This window comes from Alosa alosa, chromosome 17 (genome assembly GCF_017589495.1).
Source record: "Alosa alosa isolate M-15738 ecotype Scorff River chromosome 17, AALO_Geno_1.1, whole genome shotgun sequence".
NCBI classification, from domain to species: Eukaryota; Metazoa; Chordata; class Actinopteri; order Clupeiformes; family Clupeidae; genus Alosa; species Alosa alosa.
In genome coordinates, this window is record NC_063205.1 from 4421548 (window position 1) to 4443379 (window position 21832).

Genomic DNA, 21832 nt, shown 5'->3' on the forward strand with positions numbered 1-21832 from the left:
TTAGCAGAGTGTGACCTTTTATTTAACCTAAGACTTCTCTTTACCTGTGACAGTGAGTGGAGCAACATCTCACAGGTTGCCATTATAGTATTTTTAGGAAACACAAAAATATTTCAAATTCAGCATGCCTGGAAGTGTTTTACCTAAAGAATGGGAAGTTACTGCCGGGGGGTGTGTGTGTGTGGGAGAGCAGGGAGGAGAAAGAAACATATGGGGGAGGTGTTACTACGGCACACATAACTTTCTTGAGATTTGTTTGGTACAGGTTGCCAGGACTGTTAAGAAATACTATTAGAGATATTTAACAGGAATATTAATACTTGCCAGCCCTGAAAACCAGGTTTTATTTAAAATGAATTGAAGATCATTTCACTTTATTCCACTGTTAGGACAGGTGTCTGATTAGACAGTATAGCAAAGCTTAAGACAAGATGAGATCTGCTGTATTGTGGCTCCTAAGTCTCTACAGTTGTCTGTCACATGGTTACAGGATTGAGACCATCCAGCGTTGTGGATCACACTGTAATCAGGTAGGGTACCTTCATTTGTATTTATGTCTACTGTTCTCTGTAAAACTAAAGAGCCTTGATCAAACTGTACTGGTGTTTCACAAAAAGTTTGCTAATACATGTTATGCCTGTTCAATCACTTTTCACACATAGCTATGACTACTATGCTTCCACCCACCAATGAATGACATCAATGCAAAAATCTACTGTAGCACTTGACTGGTCAATATTGTATATTAAGGAGATCTAATACGCAGCACCACTCTAACATTATTTGGATGCACATCCATTTTATGCATGTGCAATGCATAATGCTTTTATTTGTCTGTGAAAACATGGCGTCTATACTTGGTCTCTATCACTTTCCATATATAGCAATGACTACACTTCAAATTTCAAATATGACCATCATCATACGAACAATAATTTGATTACGACATCCTTTGATAACCATGCGTAGATGACTCATGGTGACGGAGCTGTTATATTTTATCTCTGAAACTCTTAAGCTGAGTCATAGCTATCAGGTGAATTTATGACTCATAGGGTTGTTTATCTGTATCAGAGGAATTTGCTCCTCTTTTACTTTATGTCCAAGTGATCCTGGGCTCTGTACAACCTGTTGATTGTTAAATGGTGCTAAGTGAATAAAAATGTAGATGGATCTTCCTAGCTCCAATTTGCCATTTGTATACTGCACACTATGTAACTACTTTGCTTGGCTTACAAGTCAGTTCTGTTCAGGTCATAACACTTCATCCAAATCAAGACCGGTCTAGACTAGTGAGTATGTTTAAAGTGAGCTTAGTGAAAGAATGAAAGGTTAGAGTGATAGTGTGAACCATGGTCCTATGACAGGAGGGACCCCCAGGTTAGGTTTACCCCTGTGTGATGATGAACCCCAGAGATGGGTGAAGCACTCGTGTGTGTGTGGGCATCCATGAATGTCCATGAGTCTGGTTGGAGGATGTGTAAGGGATTCCAGGGTGTGCCGTCATTACGGTTGAATGTGTGTGACTGCCATATCAACAAGCTGTGGCTCAATGCCAGGTGAGAAAGAGAGAGAGAGAGAGAGAGAGAGAGAGATGGAGGGAGAGGGAGATTGTTATTTGTGTAAGGGAGTAAAGGAAGATATTGATTCAGACCAAACTTCTTCTAAGAGGGCAGAGTCAGTTCAGAAAATGTGCGCTCCACAGTAAATAACTAAAATTACAGTAGCTTCAGATAACATTTCATTATGAGGTTGACAGATGCACCTACTCTAAAGGGTAGTGGAGAAGCAACACTCAATGTCAATGTAACCAGGATATAGTCTACAGTCATCTGGGCAAACCCCTACAGTTAAACGTTTCCTCATACATGTGTAATCTCCAACCACCACCAGCAAGGACATGCAAATCGTAAACTCAGAGAAAGCCTTTTTGGTGCTGATTCAATAACTCCTGTCCTCAAATGCTCATTTCAGTGTTTCAATGTTGTCTCCTTGACAGGGATTGCGCTGTAAAACAAAGTCTGACTGTGAGTATTATTTTCCTATTTTCTGCCGTTTTCACACCCTTGAGTGTCATTAGACAAGCTGAATTTAAAGTTTGGTTAGATGTGCCAAACTTCTGAGCTCCCTCCCTATAATACTACAGATTTCTGTTCATGATCTTAAAGAATGTAATTTCCATAAATATCTGACCAATATGTTCTTTCCAAAATGTAAAAAAAAAAATGATGAAATTGATGTAACACAAAGTATTTCATGAACCAAAGTTTGAGGTATTTTTTTTGTGTGTTTAAAACAGTATATTTTCCACAATGCAAGAAACCTCCCAAAGGCCTCCAAGACAATGTGTCCCTCGACATGAGTGTCTCTACAGTAATGAAATGTGAAGGGCCACAGCAGTGCTCACTTTTCCTCCAAGTGAGGAGTACTTTGTTGATGAATGGTATGTAGCACTTTCTCACTGAGTAACATTTCCTGACTGAGTTGCCGCCTGTCAGGATCATATGAGTTTCACTGGAAGTTGAATGGTCGGCTGCCTGGAGGTCATGACACTTTGAAAAAAAGGGAAGTTTTCCTGTTAGAATCTGTGACGCGTATGCAAGTTAGCTATTGTAAAAGCACAGCCTTCCAGTGAAAATTGTGTGAACCCAAAGGGGGAAGTCCCTTATTGTTTTTTCTGGAGATTTTGACATCAGTGGCTCTCGTACTTTACATCCTGCTCGTGGGGCATATAAGATGGGAAAATAAATAATGATGTATGTGTACCCCAGGCAGCCCCTTCCTTGTACAAGGCAGCATGTAATCACTTACCTTTGTGAGGTTTGGCTTTAAATGACTGAGGAAGTAATGATGAGTGTGATTCCTTTCTCAGAACATGTGAAGGGTGTTTCCATATGCACAGTTGCAGCAGGCATGATGGAACGCTGCAGGACCCATGCCTTCCCTAAAGCAGTTCAGAAGCACCTCAGTACACAGCAGGTACAATGCCTCAGTCAAATCCAGAATTGCATGTTAACATATACTGTACAGTATGTAAAATAGTCTGTGACTATGGTATGAGGTATGGATAGTTTCCAAATTAATGTGACTTAGACAGTTCAGCCTTCAGGGATTTCCCATATGTAATTTCAGATATACACTGCACAAGTATGTTCATGCCTTGAGCTGTAGGAAGGGGATTACTCACCGCTGCCAATCAACATCCACAATGTTGATGCGGGCACTCACAAATACCAACAGATTCTTTAATCAATCATCTTCATTGCTGTTGATTTTTATGACCGCCGCTAGCGAAGCGGTCATATAGGGATTGTCAAAGTCCACCCCCGTCATCTACTTCCTGAATTTTTGGTCAACGATACCGGGACACGAACCACGGGGCACATGAAATTTGGTGGGTATGTAGCCCCACTAGACTTTTTACGGAAAAATTTAGTTTAGTCCCCGGGGCCCTCCCCATGCTGGGCCCCGAACCACAAAAAAAGCAGTTTTTCCTAAATAACTACCTGAACCGTGGCACTGAGGATGAAGAATCTTTAATGGTATGTTGGTCTCAAGAGCCCACATCAACCTGGCCCATAATCACTTATTTGTGATTTGCACCCCCCCGGTAAAAAATGAAAATGCAATATTATTCTGCTTTAATCGCCCCTATCTTCAGTTAAGATGTTCAGAACTGCACCAAATTTTATGTGTATGATTGACCTGGCATTCTCTGGGGGTATGCCAAGTTTCGTAGAAAAAACATTAGGTTATGTGTACATTTAGTGACTGTACACTCATTGGCCTGTAGATGGTGGTGCACACATATACATGCACACACACACAGGCACCCACATACTATCGGTATTAGAACGGCAGATACATAATTACAAATTTAGTAGGATTAAAAGAAAGCCAAAATAAATATTCATCATCATCATCATGGCTGCATTTCCAGTATTGGCGATAAGTAGTCGTTTGTCCACTAGATGGCGCATCGTTGCAGTGAGACGTAATTTTGTTGGAAGTTAAAAGTAGGTTGGAAAAACAATGGACGCTTCCTACAAGGACTGTAGTTTACCGCAGAGAACGTCTAATAAGGATAGGACGATGTTCACATGAAATGTAATTCTGTAATGTAAGATTGAGAAGCCTGTTTATTTTGTTTTAAGTGCGTGCAGGGTGTGAGAGGGGAATCGATGTGCTTTGATTCCAGCTTGGTAGTTGTAGTCTGTGAAATTAAAAAGCACGTGTGTGTGAAGTATCCAAACAATGACACCTTCATTTCATTATGGCTGCTTTAGCAACACACCTTAAGCTACTGTGTAGTGGGTCCCATTTAGAAATTACTACTTCATTCGCGCTTTCCTTGACTCATGGAGTTGTGTGAATTTTATTACAACTTTTCGCCACGATATGGCAGTTTAAGTCCGCTTGATACTGTAAGGCGTGAGCCATTGTTTCCAAAGGAGATTTTATTTGTGTCGCCAGCATAGCCTATTGACAATTTATGTTGTAAATAGGCCTACCTTATAAGCCTACCTGTAGCTGGGTGAACCCAGCCTGATCTGCCCGCTATGTATTTTTTGATTTCTTAAAAGATTGAGCTTGGTCTGGTGAAAGCCAGACTAGCCATGGACCTCAGTTACACAATGCAAGGGAACATGAATCAGCCTATATTTGCATGAACAATAACGGACAACAGCTCTTCAACTTTGGCCCGTTAAAATGTGTATGAACAGTCTAGCTTAATGATTTCATCAAGGCCCATTTGGACATGTCAGTTATTTGCACCACTGGTTAGATGTAAAACAGCATTTCGTTTCAGACTACTGTTACTTAATTTGTGCATTAACAATAACGTTTCAGACTACTGTTACTTAATTTGTGCATTGACAATAAAGTATCACATGAACTAAAGATGACTAAAATCTTATGTAGAAGAAGAAACATTCACAAAGAATCCATCCATCCAAAAATGACCTTTGTTTTTGATAGCTGTTGAAAATGGCATGGAACTGACAGAGATATTTTTGTTTATAAATAAATAAATAAATAAATAAATAAATAAATAACATTATGCTGATACCTTTTGCTTTTCCCAAATACAATGTAGCCTACAGGTGTAAGTGACCTTTCATCAATCCAGTTGCAATGGATGAACTGTGATGAACTGCCCTACTTGTGATTGTTTAGAGATTTTAAAGGTTTTATAACAATGCTACATCTTCTTTGGCTATTCTACAATCTATTCACCTTTTCAGCACCAGTAGGCTACTTTCTGTGCAGCCGCACACACACACTCAGGCATGCCAAACAAGCACAGAAGTTTCAAGAGTGGGGGATGGAGTAAAATATGGAGACAAATTGAAGTGTGATTTCTTTTCGCGGAACGGATGTACAGGACTGAGCGGCGGTCATATTTTGTACCGCTATGCGGTACATCTAGTTATGACATATTTCACACGTGTATATACATGTACACATATTTGGTTCTCTTCACATCAGGTTCAAGTTCAAGACAACTGCTTTGAAGTGGCTGTAGGACAAAACGTCCATGTTACACTGAAAACAAGCCCTGATTTCTGTCATTTGAGTGTTTCCAAAACCTACAATGTTCCAGGTAAGGGTAATCACGCACATGCCTGATCTAGCATAGCTTATTGTATGATATGAATTCTATCTAGATTACAATTATCCAATCAACATTCTGCAACTGTGATCCTACAACTGTGTGTGGCATCTGAAGAAATGTCACAATACTGTGTGATGGTAGTATCTGATGAAATGACTCAATTTTCCATGACACAAATCACTGAGCTATTCACCAAAGTAAAAAAGGCATGTCATGTGTATGGTCATTATTCTCATTTCAGGATGCAACCATGCTGATCTTCAAAACAACATCCCAGAATGCATTGGTAATTTCCAAGAACTTGGGAGCAGTCTTAGAGCACTCTACACTCTTACTATCCTACCCAAGCCAGTGATAAATGTGCTCCAGTTCATTTGAACCAATGTCAATTAAAGAAAAGGTGTGGTCTTGTTCTGTCTATCCTACACCCAAGCCAGTGATAACTTTTTCTCCATGTGCTCCAGTTCATTTGAACATTACGCCCACAGGCGTGTCAATTAAAGAAATAGGTGTGGTCAGGTGCATGATCCAAAAATCGCTGTCTTACATCCACTAAAAATCATTATGTCACTGACCAAGAAAAACCTGGTCTAAAGCGAAAAGTGCATACAAGCACAGCTATTTTGAGGGCCGTAACAAAATGTAAGCAGCCTTTAGCGATGAGTCCCAGGCAACTGAAGATTTTTATTCCGTCATTTAAACATTATTGGTGTAAGCCTGAAAAAAGCAATACTATGTTTTCAATTGTAACCCCTTGTCAGTCAATAGTGAAAGTAAATAACTAATTGTAAAAGTCTTTTGTCGTTGTCTATGAGACCACAGCCCACCAAGTTAATTTCAGTTTGGATGAGTTCAAATAATAGATGACTGCAGATGCATGTAGGCTATACTCTACTAGTCACAAGCATGTTTTAGTAAAGCAAGGTGTAAGTATCCTGGTTTAAGTTTAGTGGAATCCTGGTGTTGCATACACGGTATCACATGCAATCAGATTCCTTCAGATGCACTGACTGTTAAAATACCAACGCTTCCCTTGCTCATGAAGAAAATGACAGACTCTCATTGGTTTAATGGATGTTACGCCAAAAACACATCCATTAAAAAACATAACAACCCTTATGAACAATGCACCTGGCATCTGGTGAACTTTTTATGTCCTCAGGATAGCAATTTTGGATTGGCCACACCCTAAACGTATTTAAACATTCTGGTTCAGACCGTGTGTTTCATATCGTTAAAATAGAGCCTTTAGACTGCTTAAGGACAAAACATTTTTCATTTTCTTTATTAGAATACAACCAGAAAATACAGGAAATATGTACACAGTGAACCAGCTGTCCCCTTATGACACTGCCCATTATAACACTGCTCAAACAACAAATCTAATGATGGCCTAAAACTGGAACCAGAGCCATGTACACATTTTTGTGTGTTATTTTTTTAAATAGTGTGTATATTTTTCCTGTATATTCTTATTGTATTCTAATAAAGAGAATGAGAAATAAATATATGTGGTCGTCAGAATATTGCTAAAGCAGCAAATCTAATAGCAGCTTAAACATTTTGCACAGTACTGTACATTTTTAAAAATAATTTCCTAGCTTTGTATACAAGACCACTTATTTCTCACTCGAATCTATAATCTTCATGTCACTGTGGTAGTAGGGAAAATCACATACCAGCTGGACACTGAGAGAAGAGCGCTGTCTGTATCAGTGACCAACATGCTGGAGAACACAGACTACAACCTCAGGCTGTGTCACAAGGGATACTTCTGTCGTGGAACTGGAACCTATGTACTTGTGAGTACATCGTTTTTTTATCTTGACAAAACTCAATATCCGTTATCATTCTACATCCTAAAAAATGTTACTTAAAAAAAAATCTCATAATGGATGGGTATCATATTACATTTGTTAAAATGCTGCAAATGATGACTGATATGCAAATGAAACTTCAGCCTGTTTAGTAAACAACTTATTCACATTACTAGGCCTGTTTAGTAAACAACTTATTCACATTACTAGGTCCAATCATTAAATATTGAATGGGAACTGGAACTGTTCATAGTAAAATATGGATTCCAATGCTTGTGGTGATCCTTCACACTATAGAATTACTCAGTAACACCAGACAAACACAAAACAAATGCTATAAAAAGCAGAACTATTCCATGCAGAACACACAAAGCCACACTGCACATCAAAAAATGTGAAGTAGTTATCTGTTGATACAAGCCTTGCAAATGACAGTTAAAACTGGTAGGACTAAATCAAGTTATATAACCACCAGAATAATAAAATATACTGTACAAATACCTTGTCATTGCATTTTTCAAGTCATTGTTTAACATTTAGGAAGCACAAATTACTACTTTTTTACTACTTTTGTTTTTTTTTTTATCACCATATTGTCCTATTCACGCTCAAATAAGAATATATTTAGAAGTTGCCAAAATCTTTTGCCCCTCAAGGTGTTTACTGGGTGGGTTTCTAGCTCACCTTCCATGAAATGGTTTTCTGAGAATATGAGGTCATTTGCATGTTCATACTGCATACTGCAGCTACCGGTAATGTCTTCCATTACGCAATTGACAGATGTTTTGTGTTTATATTTCCAGTTAAAAAAGGAAGATCCGATAAAGAATGTGACACTGCAGTATGCCAGACCGCTGCCTTGTTTGTGTATTGAGGTAAGTAATAACAGTGTAACTCTTGGTTGCATATTATCATGAAAATAAACTATATGAAAATCATGAGATTCTCTTTCATTTTACAGGGTTGGTCCTCTGTGTTTGATGCACCTCGAGTACAAGTCTGTCCCTTTAAAAATAGTATGTTAAACATCCTTTTCTGAGAATTTCAATAAAATGGTTGTGTTGGCACATTTCGTGTTGACACATTGGTGTTGCTACAACAAAAGTTGATCTTGTATATGATCTGATTTGTTCAATGGTCTCTCTCAGATATGGAGGAGTTGTGGTCAGGCGTGGCCTTTGATTCAGTAGAGCAGATGTTATCATGGGAACCGGCATGTCAGACTGACGTTGATGTCACTTTGTGTCAAAGAAACGGAGAGGTCTGTGAGAATCTGCCCAAAGCCACGCAATCTGTTTCCAAGACGAAGGTGAGAGATAGTAGTCTCGATTTATATGTTCCTACACTGATGATGCACAAGGCAACTTTTTGAGCTATGTTGGGCAACATTCTTGAGTGTGGCAAGTGCAATGTTATTGGCACATCTCCATTGATATTTGGGTTTTTTCCACATCCACAGACATATTTTCATCATCCAATCAGAACACATGGAACCAGTTATGTGGTTGTCCAGCAATACCGTTCAAATAGCTGCCAGATGTACATTTATACATTGATTTTCTATTTTTTTTTTTTTTTTACCTAGATGTTAATATACAGGGACGGGTTATACATGGGACTGCATTTCTTTTCTTCATTCTTCTAGTGATTGAGGTGTGAGGCCTGTACAACACAACTAGTAATAAATATAGGCTTACTGCATATTCATGTTTTATTTTGGATTTCGTTGCAGGTTTTGTTCTCCACAGTGGATCCACACCCACAACTTTGCATGAAGGTGAAATTCTGGGAACGTCTTTGTGTCTGTAGTTTTATTTCCATAATGACATCAAGCAGCAGTGGAGTCACTCAGTGCTGACGTCAGTGTAATAATACCTGTGCTCTTTGGTTTAGTTTACTACAAAAACAGCTACCTGGATAAAGTGTCCATTTGCTGGCAGTGGTTTTACAGGTAGGTTCCTATTATTACCTATGACCTCATTTTCTATTTAAAGCGAATCTTAATGTCACACCCACCTTAAAGCAACACAATATAACAAATTGTATTTAACCCCCAAATTGTATTCAACCATTTCAATGTATGTGTACCCCTTTCGCACCATTTTTCAATGTGCAGCCTTCCATGAAAGTCTATGAAAATGAGAATTACCCTTAATGATAAGGCTGAATGAATGAGAGTGATACCTTCAACGTTAGAAAGTAATGCTAAAGGGTGTGTCAAATAATGAGGACTAGGGTCACTATGCAACACAGTAGGCCTACACAAGGCTACAGTACATAGTGCAATGGCAGAGACGCCCTTCTCCCTATTATAAATCAGTGAGCCATCAAAATGTGTTTGAGGCCATTTTGAGAGGGAAAAACAAAACTACGTTGCTGTTAAGTTAGATGCGTACCACAAACAGGTCCTGACAACACACTCATTATTTGGATATGCTCTATCCTGAAAAGAACATAAATTGAGAGTTACCAGGATGATCTTATCATGCATGTTTATTACCTTCATAGCATGGGACATAGGAGTGGCCATGGAAAATGGCAAGACGCAGCTGGTAGTGACATCAAAGATCAGACCTACGCTTTTGATAAGTTTCTGTCACATGACTGGGCCCTCAGCATGTGAGGAAAACAAAGATGCTATCACCCTCAATGTTGTGAGTCTTTCATGTCCAGTTTCATATGGCTATTTGATCAATTTATGACAAGGTACAGATTAAAATCTGCATGATTGAAGAAGTGATTAGAACACTTTGTAGAACACTGTTTATTTTAAAGTAATAATCTACTTCCATTCAGACTGATTTATTTGCTGGGGATGGGTTGAGACGTACGAAAAAAAAAACATAAAGCATAATTTTTACATTATTTATAGACCAGTGGTCTTTATGGAAAGTTTAACCATGTGTCCCACATTGGTGTTGAAAATGTTAAATTTGATATTTTGGAAAAATGTCTTTGTACTGAGAACTGAATGACTAAATTTGCTCTTAACAGGAGAAATATCAATCGGTGGTACCCAACCTCACCTTCAGCATGTGTGGTCAAAATTGTTGCATTCAGGTTTGCTGCTTTTATTCTCTGCCCTAAAGAATGTATGATATATGTACAGCGGGGGAATGTATGATATATGTACAGCGGGGGATTAAGTATTGAACGCGTCAACATTGTTTTCAGTAAGTATACATCCAGTGAGTCTATTCGCATGAAATTTTTATCAGACGTTAGTATTAACTCAGGTAATCCACACATATAAATCAAATCCAAACATTAAAGTCCACAAGTAGAGATATGTGTAATAAAGTGAAATGACAGAGGAAAAAAGTATTGAACACACTAAGAAAAAACAGTACAACAAGGCAAGGAACGAGCTGGAATCTGTAAGTAGTTAGAGAGTACTTATCCCTCCTATCTGTGCAAATTAATATAAGCTGGGTTTGTACGTATTGATGGGCTATAAAAAGGTTTTAGTCACCAAGGTGTCACACAAGAAACATCTAATGATGGATAAAAGCAAAGAGCTCTCCAAGACCTTCGCAACCTTACTGTTTCAAAACATAAAGATGGAACTGGTTACAGATGCATTTCAAAACTTCAAAATCTTCCAGTAAGCAGCATTGGGGCCATTATCTGCAAGTGGAAGGAACTGCATCATCAACCGGCCATACACAGGAGCTCCTCGCAACATTTCTGACCAGGGAATCAGAAGGATAGTCAGAAGAGTAGCCCAAGAGCAAAAACGGACGGCAGCAGGTACAACTGTTAGAGAGAAAACCATAGGTAATGCACTCCACCTCCATATGCACGCTCACCCCGCACCACTCCATTACTAAGGACAAACATGTCGAAACTTGTTTAAAGTTTGCCACACAACATTTGGACAAGCCTATACAATACTGAGAAAATATAGTCTGGTCAGAAAAAGAGCAAAACTTTTTGGATGTCACACATCATGTTTGGAGGAGAAATAGCATTGTGCATTACCCTAAAAATACCATACCAACAGTAAGGTTTGGAGCTGGAGGCATCATGGTGAGGGGCTGTTTTTTATGGAGTCAAAATAGGGTCTTTAATATTGAGAGCTTGTGAAAAGATGTTCACATGTGTAATAAAGTTTTGCAGCTGTGCAAAAGGAGTTCTTCATGTGCAAAGACATTTCGTACCTGTAGAAATATTTTGTACATGTGTGAAAAAAAGATGTACTGTACCTGTAGAAATATTATGTACTTGTGTGAAAGAAATGTGTATCTGTAAAAATATTTTGTACACGTGGGGAAAAATATGTACCTGCACAAATACTTTGTATGTGTGTGTATATTAGCCTACTCCTACGCGACGCTACGTGATTCTTTTCTTGCGCAACACTGAGGGCCCGTCCATTACCTACGATTACACTCCGTAAGATAAATATCACAACTGGTGCTGCGCAGCGCCGATAGCTTATGACTTGGTGGACTGAACACTGTTTTTTCCCAGTGTTTTTTAATGCATTCTAGCTACTGTCAGTGACGCGAGAGAACTTAAGTTATTAGGAAAGTGCGGTGTTTAGGCTACATTAATTTGTGCATTGTGCCAGTGTCATTCATTTATTTTACATGCCTTACAACATATATACATGCATTCAGTCGAGTGAAATCAGATATAAGCATACAAAGACGCTTAGAACTCACGTTAAGCTGATGGTAGCACACTGAATGCAAATGCGCGATTTGATGCAGGCAAACGTATTGACTGTTACTAACGAAGGTTTTATAGCAATATTATAAATGTGGCGACAGAATAGCCTAGAACTTGGGTAAGCCTTGCGTTTAGTAGCCTAATTGCGGTGATAGCCAAAACTAATGTGAATCATGGACTATCCTACAACCAAAGAAAGTAAAGGTGATTAGTAGGCCTACCTGCGTTAGCCAAATAAAGGACGGGACTGCACCCTTCACAAACCATAAAATAGAGTTTATTAGTTTTACAGTTGACTACAGTTGACAGTTCACCATCAGTCCACACAAACAATTCTGGTTTCCTTACACTAGCCATTTCGTCATAGCCTATTCTGTCTGTTTGTAAAGCACAAACTTTGGTCACTTTCTGTAAAGAAACAGTGCCACCTATAGGCCTGGGGTATGAAGTAACGTGTTGAGTCGTGTTGAGATGGATCCGTTTGGACGCAAATATTCTTGATGCGGTTTCAGGGAAGACGGAGGAAAAAAAGATCGGTTTCGTATGTGTGGACTAGCCCTGAAAGTATGAGCTTGTGAAACTGATTTACAATGCGTACGGACTTTTGACCCTAATTTTACTGCCTTTCTGAAGAGCCAATCAGCACATTGCTTACTGCCAACCAATCAGCGTTTCCCACCGACCACCCAGATTTTGGTGCTAAACATATCAAAGAGTATACTCAAAGCCCGTCTATAATATCTCATTAGAAATTCTCTGGTATACTCTTTGATTGGGGTTGCAAGATTATAACTTAATTAAGAGTGATGTGGTAGCTCAATTTATACTGCGATCGCAAAAAGGGTTGAAGCGGAGCCGTAATGTTAACGTTAGCTATTCCCATCCGCTTTTTAGACTGTAACGTTATACTGTAGGTTAGCTTCTAGCTAGCAGTAATGTTGACGAAATAGTTTAATTATTCATTCCATTTCCGAAAAGGTGATTCAGTGGTGTCATTCAGGATTATAAAACAGTAATACTGTACTCACATTTATGTTTATCTGCTATTATTATTTGATATGAGAATACGTTTATTTTATCACCCTTTGCAAATTAGGGTCAAAAGTCCTATAATAATAGCCTAGTGGACGGCAAAAAGACAAATCTAATGAATGGGTTGTAATGGGACATCCACAGCTAGGAGATTATAGTGAGATTTAACCGTAGTAATGCCCTTCCAGGACTGTTGGTTTATTGTTTGGAATACAACAATATTCCATTTTCCTACATAGGTACATTTTGTTTTGTTTTCTTTGTGTTTCGGGAGTATTTCACCACAATTGCACGGTTATCTCGTCAGTTTATGAAGCACAGCAGCGGTTGCTATAGCAACCATAGACTGAACAGGACGGTAGACTACCAAGCAAGCAAGCGCTTAGGCAAAGTCTGGCAAGATTTGAATGTAAATGGATAAACCCGTTCAAGCGTTTTCTTTATTTCCTATTTCTTTCAATTCTTTAACTTAAGACATGTAAGAATTAAGCCTACTTATTCGGGCAACGTACAAACGGACGAGTTACATTAGCCCTAGTAGTACACGTGTACAAAATATTTTTACAGATCCGCATTTCCCCCCCACATATGTACAAAACATTTCTACAAATACACATTTCTTTCACACAAGTAATATTTCTACATAGGTACATATTTTTTTCACACATGTACAAAATATTTCTACAGGTACGAAATGTCTTTGCACATACAGAACTCCTTTTGCACAGCTGCAAAACTTTATTACACATGTGAACATCTTTTACACAAGCTCTCAATATTAAGACCCTATTTTGACTCCATAGTTTTTCATCTCATGGTACTGGCAGACTTCATACAGTTAAAGGAGTGAAGAATGGAGCCATTTTTTTCCGGGTGAATTCACCAGGATGAGGATGAGATTTGGGTGGACCTTCCAGCAGAACCAAGATCCAAAGCATACAGCAAAGGAAACTCTCAATTGGTTTCAGAGAAAGGAAATCAAGGCCCTGAGTTTTGAAGATTTCTGGAAAGAACTAAAAATCAGGATTCACAAAAGGGATGCTACAACCCCTGGAATCTTCAAGATTTAAAGACACACCTGAATACTGCGACTTATACGTTTCGTCATACAGGAAATGTCTTAAAGCTGTCATTACAAACAAAGGCTTTTCCACAAAGTATTTAAGAAATGTTTGTAGGCGTGTTCAATACTATTTTCCTGTATCAGTCCACTTCATTACACATAACTTTATTTATGGACTTTAATGTTTGGATTTTTTTTGTGTGGATTACCTGATTTAATACTAATGTCAGGTGAAAATTGACAGATATATATATGCAGGGGCGCAGGAGGCACGGGGGACGTGGGGGATATGTCCCCCGCAGTGCTGAAGAGACGGCACGGGGGACGTGGGGAATATGTTCCCCGCAGTGCTGAAGAGACGGCACGGGGGACGTGGGGGATATGTCCCCCGCAGTGCTGAAGAGATGGCCGTCGTCCCCCTCACTTTTGATAAGGAAAAAAAGACTTATAGGTACGCCAAATAAATAATAACCTATAGGGTTTGCGCTAACTATGTAAAACTCCCCATTAACAGCATCACTTCACTAACCACAGCTATCTACAGTGTAAGACGGCACAATCTCATATTCACTCTGTTGGATATCTGAAGCCAGTTTGTCTACTAACAACCATCATAAAATAGTCCAGGCTACTTGCTTAGCGTAAATCCTCAAATGGCTGGGGTCTTTTGCAAAGCACAGCATCTTTATTTGAGGTAAGCTGGTAGGCTATTCAAGGCAGGCTTTTTTAATTTCTAACCTGCATTTAGACATGCGTTTCGTTTGGAGCGGCATACCGGTAGGCTATCAAAAGCATAACATTTTCGGTTTGGTTTGGGATTTAATTTACTTTTGGACTGTTGGATTATATTGCTAAATGTTGAGACTGATGGTCACTGAAATCTGGGAGATATTTGATGGTTCACTGTTATGTTTCATGCAGTTGAAAAAGTGTGGGGATTGTGACACTGAAGTGAAACAAGTGGCGCTGATTATTGTAAGACAAGGCAGCCATTCATTGAATAAAAAAAAGGGGTTGTGCTGTAGCTTAATAGAAACCTTTTTGTGTAGCCATGTAGCCTAAATTGAGTTATTGTTTAATTATGCATGATTTAGTACTTTTTATTAAATTCGTAGGCTGGAATGCCTTGAGTCGCGCAACAATTATCTTTAAATGTAGTAGGCTTCAGCCTGGCAATTACCTCGAAAGGGGCAGCAAGAGAGTGAGCTTGAAAACGTGTGTTGAAGACCCATGGTAGGAAAACGACTTTTCTTTGCCAACCGTAGGCTATTAATCCAACCAACAATATAATAAAATATTAAGAAGAGGTGTTATTTCATTGACTTAAATCAAAACAATGTCTTCTAGTGCTGGTGGACTGATGGCAATTGTTGGTACAGGCAATTGTTACCCCGTCTTGTATATGGGAACCTGCCTTTATGCCGGCTATAAATAGAATCAATCCCGGGCATAATTTGAGGATTTATGGTAGCCTATAGTCTCCTGCTCAACATGACATTAGCTGTTATGTTTATTAATAACAAACTCAACTAGCCTACTGATCAACTCATTTTCACTACTAGCCTAACTATAAAATACAAGTCTATACACAACGTTTTTGTTCTAAGACATTTATTTCAAAGTCAAAGTCAAAGTCAGCTTTATTGTCAATTTCTTCACATGTTCCTGACATACAAAGAGATCGAAATTACGTTTCTCACTATCCCACGGTGAAGACAAGACATATTTTACCAATTTAAGTCCACAGACAAACATAACATTCAAGTAAACAAAAAAGTAAGTAAATAAGTAAATAAGAGGGCACATATAATGAAAAAATAGGAGCAGCAAAATTTGGTTGAAATTGTGCATAGACAGTCAATAAAATACTAGTGCAAAGTCAGGCCAATAAAAGGCTGGGGTAGTTCTGTTTGACCTAAGTGAGAAAGAAAGTGGCATAGTGGTGCAAGTTATGTAAGAGCAGCAGAAGTGCTGTGTTTTCAGGACAACAACAACAAGTTGCAAAGTGTACAAGTGTGCAAGTGGAGTAGTGCAGGCGGCCATTTGTGGGTCCAATGTCCAGGATGTTATGTAGCTGAGGGTGGAGGAGGGAGAGAGTTCAGCATCCTTACAGCTTGGTGTATGAAGCTGTTGGTGAGTCTGGTAGTGCGGGAGCGCAGGCTTCAAACTTAGTTTCAAGACACAAATTGGATACGTCAATTACCTTGGTATACATCCCAGAGAGCAGGCTACCACACCCCAGATTGATGGGCCTATAGCGTTCTTACCGTTCAGTGTGGGGTATAAACAAGCTGAGAATTTAGCGGCGTCACGTCTGCCTGTCACAGACGTGAGGAGCTCTTTGAAGCTTGGGATAATGTGGTACAGTTACTAGAGTTTTAATTTTATTTTATAAATGCTTTGTTTAAATGCTGTTGGAACAAATAGTAGTAGGCTAGTCAACTTTCTGTTGCAATTTTCTGTGTTCTGGACAGGTAACTTGTTAAGCCAACATGTTCTAACGTTGCATAAATATTAACTGCAAACACAAAGTGGAGAGTTGATTTGGTTTATACCAGACAATTTAGGTATAGACCTAACTAGGCTTGATCATGTAGTCTATGTTTGGATCATAGGCATGATGATTCATTCATGGCTTCATAAAATATCAACATCCCATGTTGCTTTTAGAGTATTCTACCATTGGCTCAAATAATAAATGAAAATAAATCTAAAATAAATAAATAAAAGTAGAATTGCACATAGCAAGAAGCTGGTCTGAGGGCAGATCTGGCGTTGTGCTCATCTCACAGTTTTGACCATTTTTATCAAAAACTATTTTGAAAACAATCAATGGTATAATCTTAATATTCTCGCAAGTTAATGGTCGAAAGTGGGCCAGAGGTGGCGATCCGATATCTTGAAATCTGATCTCACTATGGGTTTGTGTTCACAATTTGGTCCCCCTCACTTTCAAAAGATCTCCTATATTATATATACACAACATGTGTGTGTGTGTGTGTGTGTGTATAGAGCATATTTATCAGAAGCATTCTCATAATATCCATTCTCCTGTTTTCACAGGTAAAAAGAGTTGATGTGAAGTATGCTGCCACAATTCTCCACTGTGACTTCAAATCCTGTAGGTTCAACTGTTGAACTATGTAACTTGCTGATGAATTGAACTGTTTAGCTGAGTAGGGACTGGGCCTGAAACCTTTGTATGTTGGGTAGAACATACCTTATCAAATCTTTATTATCTTAAATGTTGTAAAAGGGAAAAGGCTTTTAGTATTTTTGATAGAAAAGAGGTTATGCCAGAATTCAACCATTCACAATCCTTATCTGATGAGGATAAAATTGTTGATGTCCTCACCAATGTATTTTGTTACATGAGTGGCGTGTGGAGTGGTTAAGGAGAGGCTAGAGGAATGAGACTCATTGCTTGTTCATGTGGCTGACGTGACAAACAACACAAACACAACTTCATATGTGAGGTGTGTGCCAGGAGTCAATAGGGTCAGTGAAACTACCAAGCCTTCTGCCTTCTCTGTTGAGGTCAGCAGTCTCAGGGGGCTCTTTGCTTTTCATGACTGCCATATGTGACCAGAGGTTTATTAATCACAATTTCTTTATTTATGACTTGTTACGTCCGGTAGGGCAGAGGTACTGGTTGGACCCAGAACAAAGTAGGACACAAGCAAAAATGGTTACAGGTTTAACTGTAATTTAATGTTCAGTGGAAACAAGAACCGCTTCAAGAAAAAACGCAGGAAATGGCAGAGCAAAAAATGAAAGTCAATGAGTGAAGACAACACACAAGGTCCAGGTCCAAAAGCAGTAATCCCCAAAATCATGGTCAGATAACAGTCCAAGGTTTAGTAACAAAGTTCAGTCCAACAAGGTCAAAAAGTAATTCCACAGGGAAAGAGCAGCAGTAGCAACAAGATGGCGTGGCACGATAACCCTGCACTGATGGATTCCAAGAGCCCGGCCTAAATACTGTGCCTGATTAAGTAATGTTGTGTAAAAAGTCCACTTCTGAATCCAATTTTCCAATTAACAATTACCACTTGACTATTTAGTAATTTAGCACTCTGGAACAAGGCGTCCGAAGGAGACAATGTAGACAGAAGACTTTCTGAAGACTGTTGATCTTTATTCTCCATATTGCAATGATAGTACAGCCTAACCAAAGTCCAGACCAACCATCAAAGCAATAGGGAGGAGATGTCATCAGCTGGGGCCCCGACTTAAATCTGCCTCCACGGAGGGCTATACACTATATTTTATACCCCTTGGCCCTCGAGAAGTGCCACCCTCTCACGTCATTCCCCAAAAACACCTTTCACCAATCAGCATTAAGCAGGGTCACTTACATTGGTGGAAACCATCTTCCCATCATGCATAAAACTATATGCAAACCTGTCTAATGCATAGGAAACATATGTAAAATAGAGGTTTTCTGGTTCTTTCCAGTTTGGGGAAATAGGGCCTTCTTATCTGATTCTCTTCCTAGCTGGACAGGCCCTAAATCATAAGACACAACGGCCTCCTACTTCCTGTCATATCCAGTGCTCACCAGCTGGATAACACCCCCTTCTCTTGACCATGTAAGGAGGAGATGCTCTCATCCTGGTACCCCCAGTACTTTTCCACTCACCCCACTCCTCTGATAGTTGGTCTGGCCTACACAAGATACAATGACCTCACCCTGCTCACAGCACATAAAAACTTATGACACTCATGACTACATTCTTCTAAAACATGAAAACCCATCCAATATTATAAACCATTATGAAACCCATGATTACATCTCTTTAAATCATGAAAATCCACCATAGTAATCAGACACAGGTGTGCTAAGCAGCAAAGCAGGGAGACAGGAGATGCAGTAGGTCAACAGCAGAAAAACATGACATGGAGTTGATCACCTGGGAATGGAGCACCTTAAAAGTGCAGCCAGCCAGGTAGATACAGGTAGATTTCTTGAATTTCCCCTTGGGGATCAATAAAGTATCTATCTATCTATCCATCCATCCATCCATTCATCCATCTATCCATCCATCCATCTATCTATCGATACAGGAAAACCCGGCTCAGGATCTGGAAGGTCCTGGACGATATGTGACATGACTAACATTAACGGAGTGATTTATTATTAGCTGTGCAAAGTCTGAGTTGAAATGTCCAGGGATATTCCAACTCATGGAACGTCTCTCGGCCAATCAGAAACAAATAAATAGTTCCATAGAACCCAATTGTTGTGTAAAAGATTTTGACTGGTGTGTCCCCCTCATTATACAGTAGCTCCGACTGGAGAGGCACCAGCCTTTGCGCCCACCAGTAGCCACTGGGAGACTGTGTGGATAGTTGCACCAGCTGTGGGACTGCTGACTGCACTACTCGTGGTGCTCTTCGTGGTTGGAATCGCACTCACAACTATCATACGTAGGTACATCTCTCTTTTTAACGCTGTGGAAATAACCTTAGTGCTAATGTTCTGCTAAAATAAGACATCTCTACTAACATGGAGGTATTATATATACTGTAGTGTGTGCTAACATATGATGTATTGGTTTAGTTTATCTGAGGCTATGCGGTGGGACGTTGTGCAGCAATGTTGGTGCTGGTCAACTTAATGCTGGTAGGTGGGTTTTGTGAATAGATAGTAATAGCCTATCCATTCTGTGCCTGAAGACAAACTGTCATCATTTGACAATATATGTTTCTCTTTCCTTTTTCAGCCCAATGCTCAGCATCTGTTTATTCAAGGTCAAAGTCATTTATTGCAGGCTCAGTGAAATCTTCTCCATCTTCTCCTCAAAAAGCACTGCCACGCATTTACTATAATTACCCAACTACTGAGGATAATTTTGAGAATGAAAATAAAAATATATTGAATTGGGTCAAAAAAGATTTAACAGCAGTTTAATTGTATTTCTGTCACTGTAATGTCACTACTTCATGTGGGTACCGCTGATGGTGAGTTTTTCATTTAAGCCTGCAAGGATCCAAGAATTGTTCAAACTAGTGTACGTTCAAACCTAATTTGAGAGTGTAACCCATTTATGATATATTTTTTGTAGTTGTAGTTGTAGTCTTCAAACATTTCAGCATTTCAACTCTTCTAGTCATGTCTGGCTTGATGAAAGACATTTGTGAATTGAGAGCCTGGTATGGTTATCTGATTCAGTATGTACATAAGCATTGCACTAGAAATTGTATGAAAGATTTATTTTTGTTATCTATTTTTTAAAGTTTATATTTATTTATTCATATATTCATGATGGGTCATCTGAGAGTAAGAATAGCTCTTTTACAGTGGCACTCTGAGAGAATGACCACTGAAACCCTAAAGGTGTAGTCCACCATTCTAATCCCATACACCTCTTTGTTCATACACTGACACAGGTCTTTTAATGGTAAACAAACATAGTGTCTTGGACCGCGCTATAAACAACTCCACCTACGGCATGGTGCTCTAGGTGCATGGAAGGATGGGAAGGATAATGTCATTGCTGTATTGAGAATGATGTGAAGCCTGTTAATAAAACAAATTTGATAAAACACTTGAGTTCTTGCATTTATGTTTCAGCAACATTAACACTTACCGGTACTCACTAATAAGAAGTATTTCCTAGGGGTGTAAGAAAAAAATCGATACACGACGTGAGTATCACAATATTTTATTTTGCAATAGTGTATAGATTTTCAAAAACATAATTTTGAGTTTTTAATAAGTTTACATGAAAAGTTTACAAGTAATAAGTTTACATGAAAAGGATTTGTGATAGACTGTTGTTCGCCTAAGTTGTGTTTAAACCATCCACCACTAGATTAGATGCACCACTAGCATCCTCGCCTAAAAGAAGTGCTGGCGGACCCCCCTAGCTTAGCTTGTTTACCAACTTTCTGCGAATAACAGCTCTGCTACTGAAAAAATGTCAAGGGAAAACAGGTGTCTTCATTATAATATCACAGTTTTTCTAAAATTAGACTTAAAAATACAATGCATTATATTACATTTACGCACAGTATCGAAATATATTGTAATGTATTGAATCATAACCCCTGTATTGTGATAAGTATAGTATCGTATCACACCAGATTCTTGCCAATACACAGGCCTAGTAGGTCCATGTCTTTTCCTGTAGATCAGTTGGAAGACCTATTAAGTATAAGTATATGTACTCTTTTGATCCGGTGATGGAAATTTGGTCTCTGCATTTATCCCAATACGTGAATTAGTGAAACACACTCAGCACACAGTGAACACACAGTGAGGTGAAGCACACACTAATCCCGGCGCAGTGAGGTGCCTGCAACAACAGCGGCGCTCAAGGAGCAGTGAGGGGTTAGGTGCCTTCCTTGCTCAAGGGCACTTCAGCCGTGCCTACTGGTCGGGGTTCGAAACGGCAACCCTCCGGTTACAAGTCTGAAGCGCTAACCAGTAGGCCACGGCTGCCCATTTTTGCCCTATTAGGCCTAAGCACCAACATTGGTAATGTATACCAACACTAAAACATACAACATGCTATAATGATACACATCATTATTCTGCATACTGAATCACAGGGTCAGTCCCTGCCCTGTCACTGCAAGCGCCTCATGCTTATACATCCTTAGTACATTCATGTGGATCCTTGT

At 39.2% G+C, this 21832-nt stretch overlaps 1 protein-coding gene across 2 annotated transcripts; it reads left to right on the top strand.

Annotated features, from left to right (window-relative positions):
- The first annotated feature begins 260 nt into the window (after positions 1-260).
- On the top strand, positions 261-20746 carry il17rel (interleukin 17 receptor E-like). 2 transcript variants are annotated; one of them, XM_048267715.1, is made up of 18 exons: positions 261-530; positions 2000-2027; positions 2300-2443; positions 2873-2979; positions 5491-5605; positions 5859-5903; positions 7280-7419; positions 8238-8309; positions 8396-8450; positions 8583-8743; positions 9167-9211; positions 9328-9385; positions 9943-10088; positions 10429-10494; positions 17267-17324; positions 19490-19633; positions 19767-19829; positions 19930-20746. In XM_048267715.1, the coding sequence occupies exons 1-18, from the start codon at positions 432-434 to the stop codon at positions 20115-20117; spliced, it is 1734 nt and encodes a 577-aa protein (XP_048123672.1). In that variant the 5' UTR covers positions 261-431; the 3' UTR covers positions 20118-20746. The 2 variants fall into 2 exon arrangements, with proteins under 2 accessions (XP_048123672.1, XP_048123673.1); XM_048267716.1 differs by having other exon boundaries at positions 19490-19637; positions 19930-20040.
- The last annotated feature ends 1086 nt before the right edge of the window (positions 20747-21832 follow it).

Excerpts from the sequence above, each read along its gene's own strand:
- il17rel (XM_048267715.1), top strand. The coding sequence starts at position 432 with ATGAGATCTGCTGTATTGTGGCTCCTAAGTCTCTACAGTTGTCTGTCA. Across the intron at positions 2,444-2,872 it reads GAGTACTTTGTTGATGAATG|AACATGTGAAGGGTGTTTCC; the intron begins GTATGTAGCACT and ends TTCCTTTCTCAG. Across the intron at positions 10,089-10,428 it reads ATGCTATCACCCTCAATGTT|GAGAAATATCAATCGGTGGT; the intron begins GTGAGTCTTTCA and ends TGCTCTTAACAG.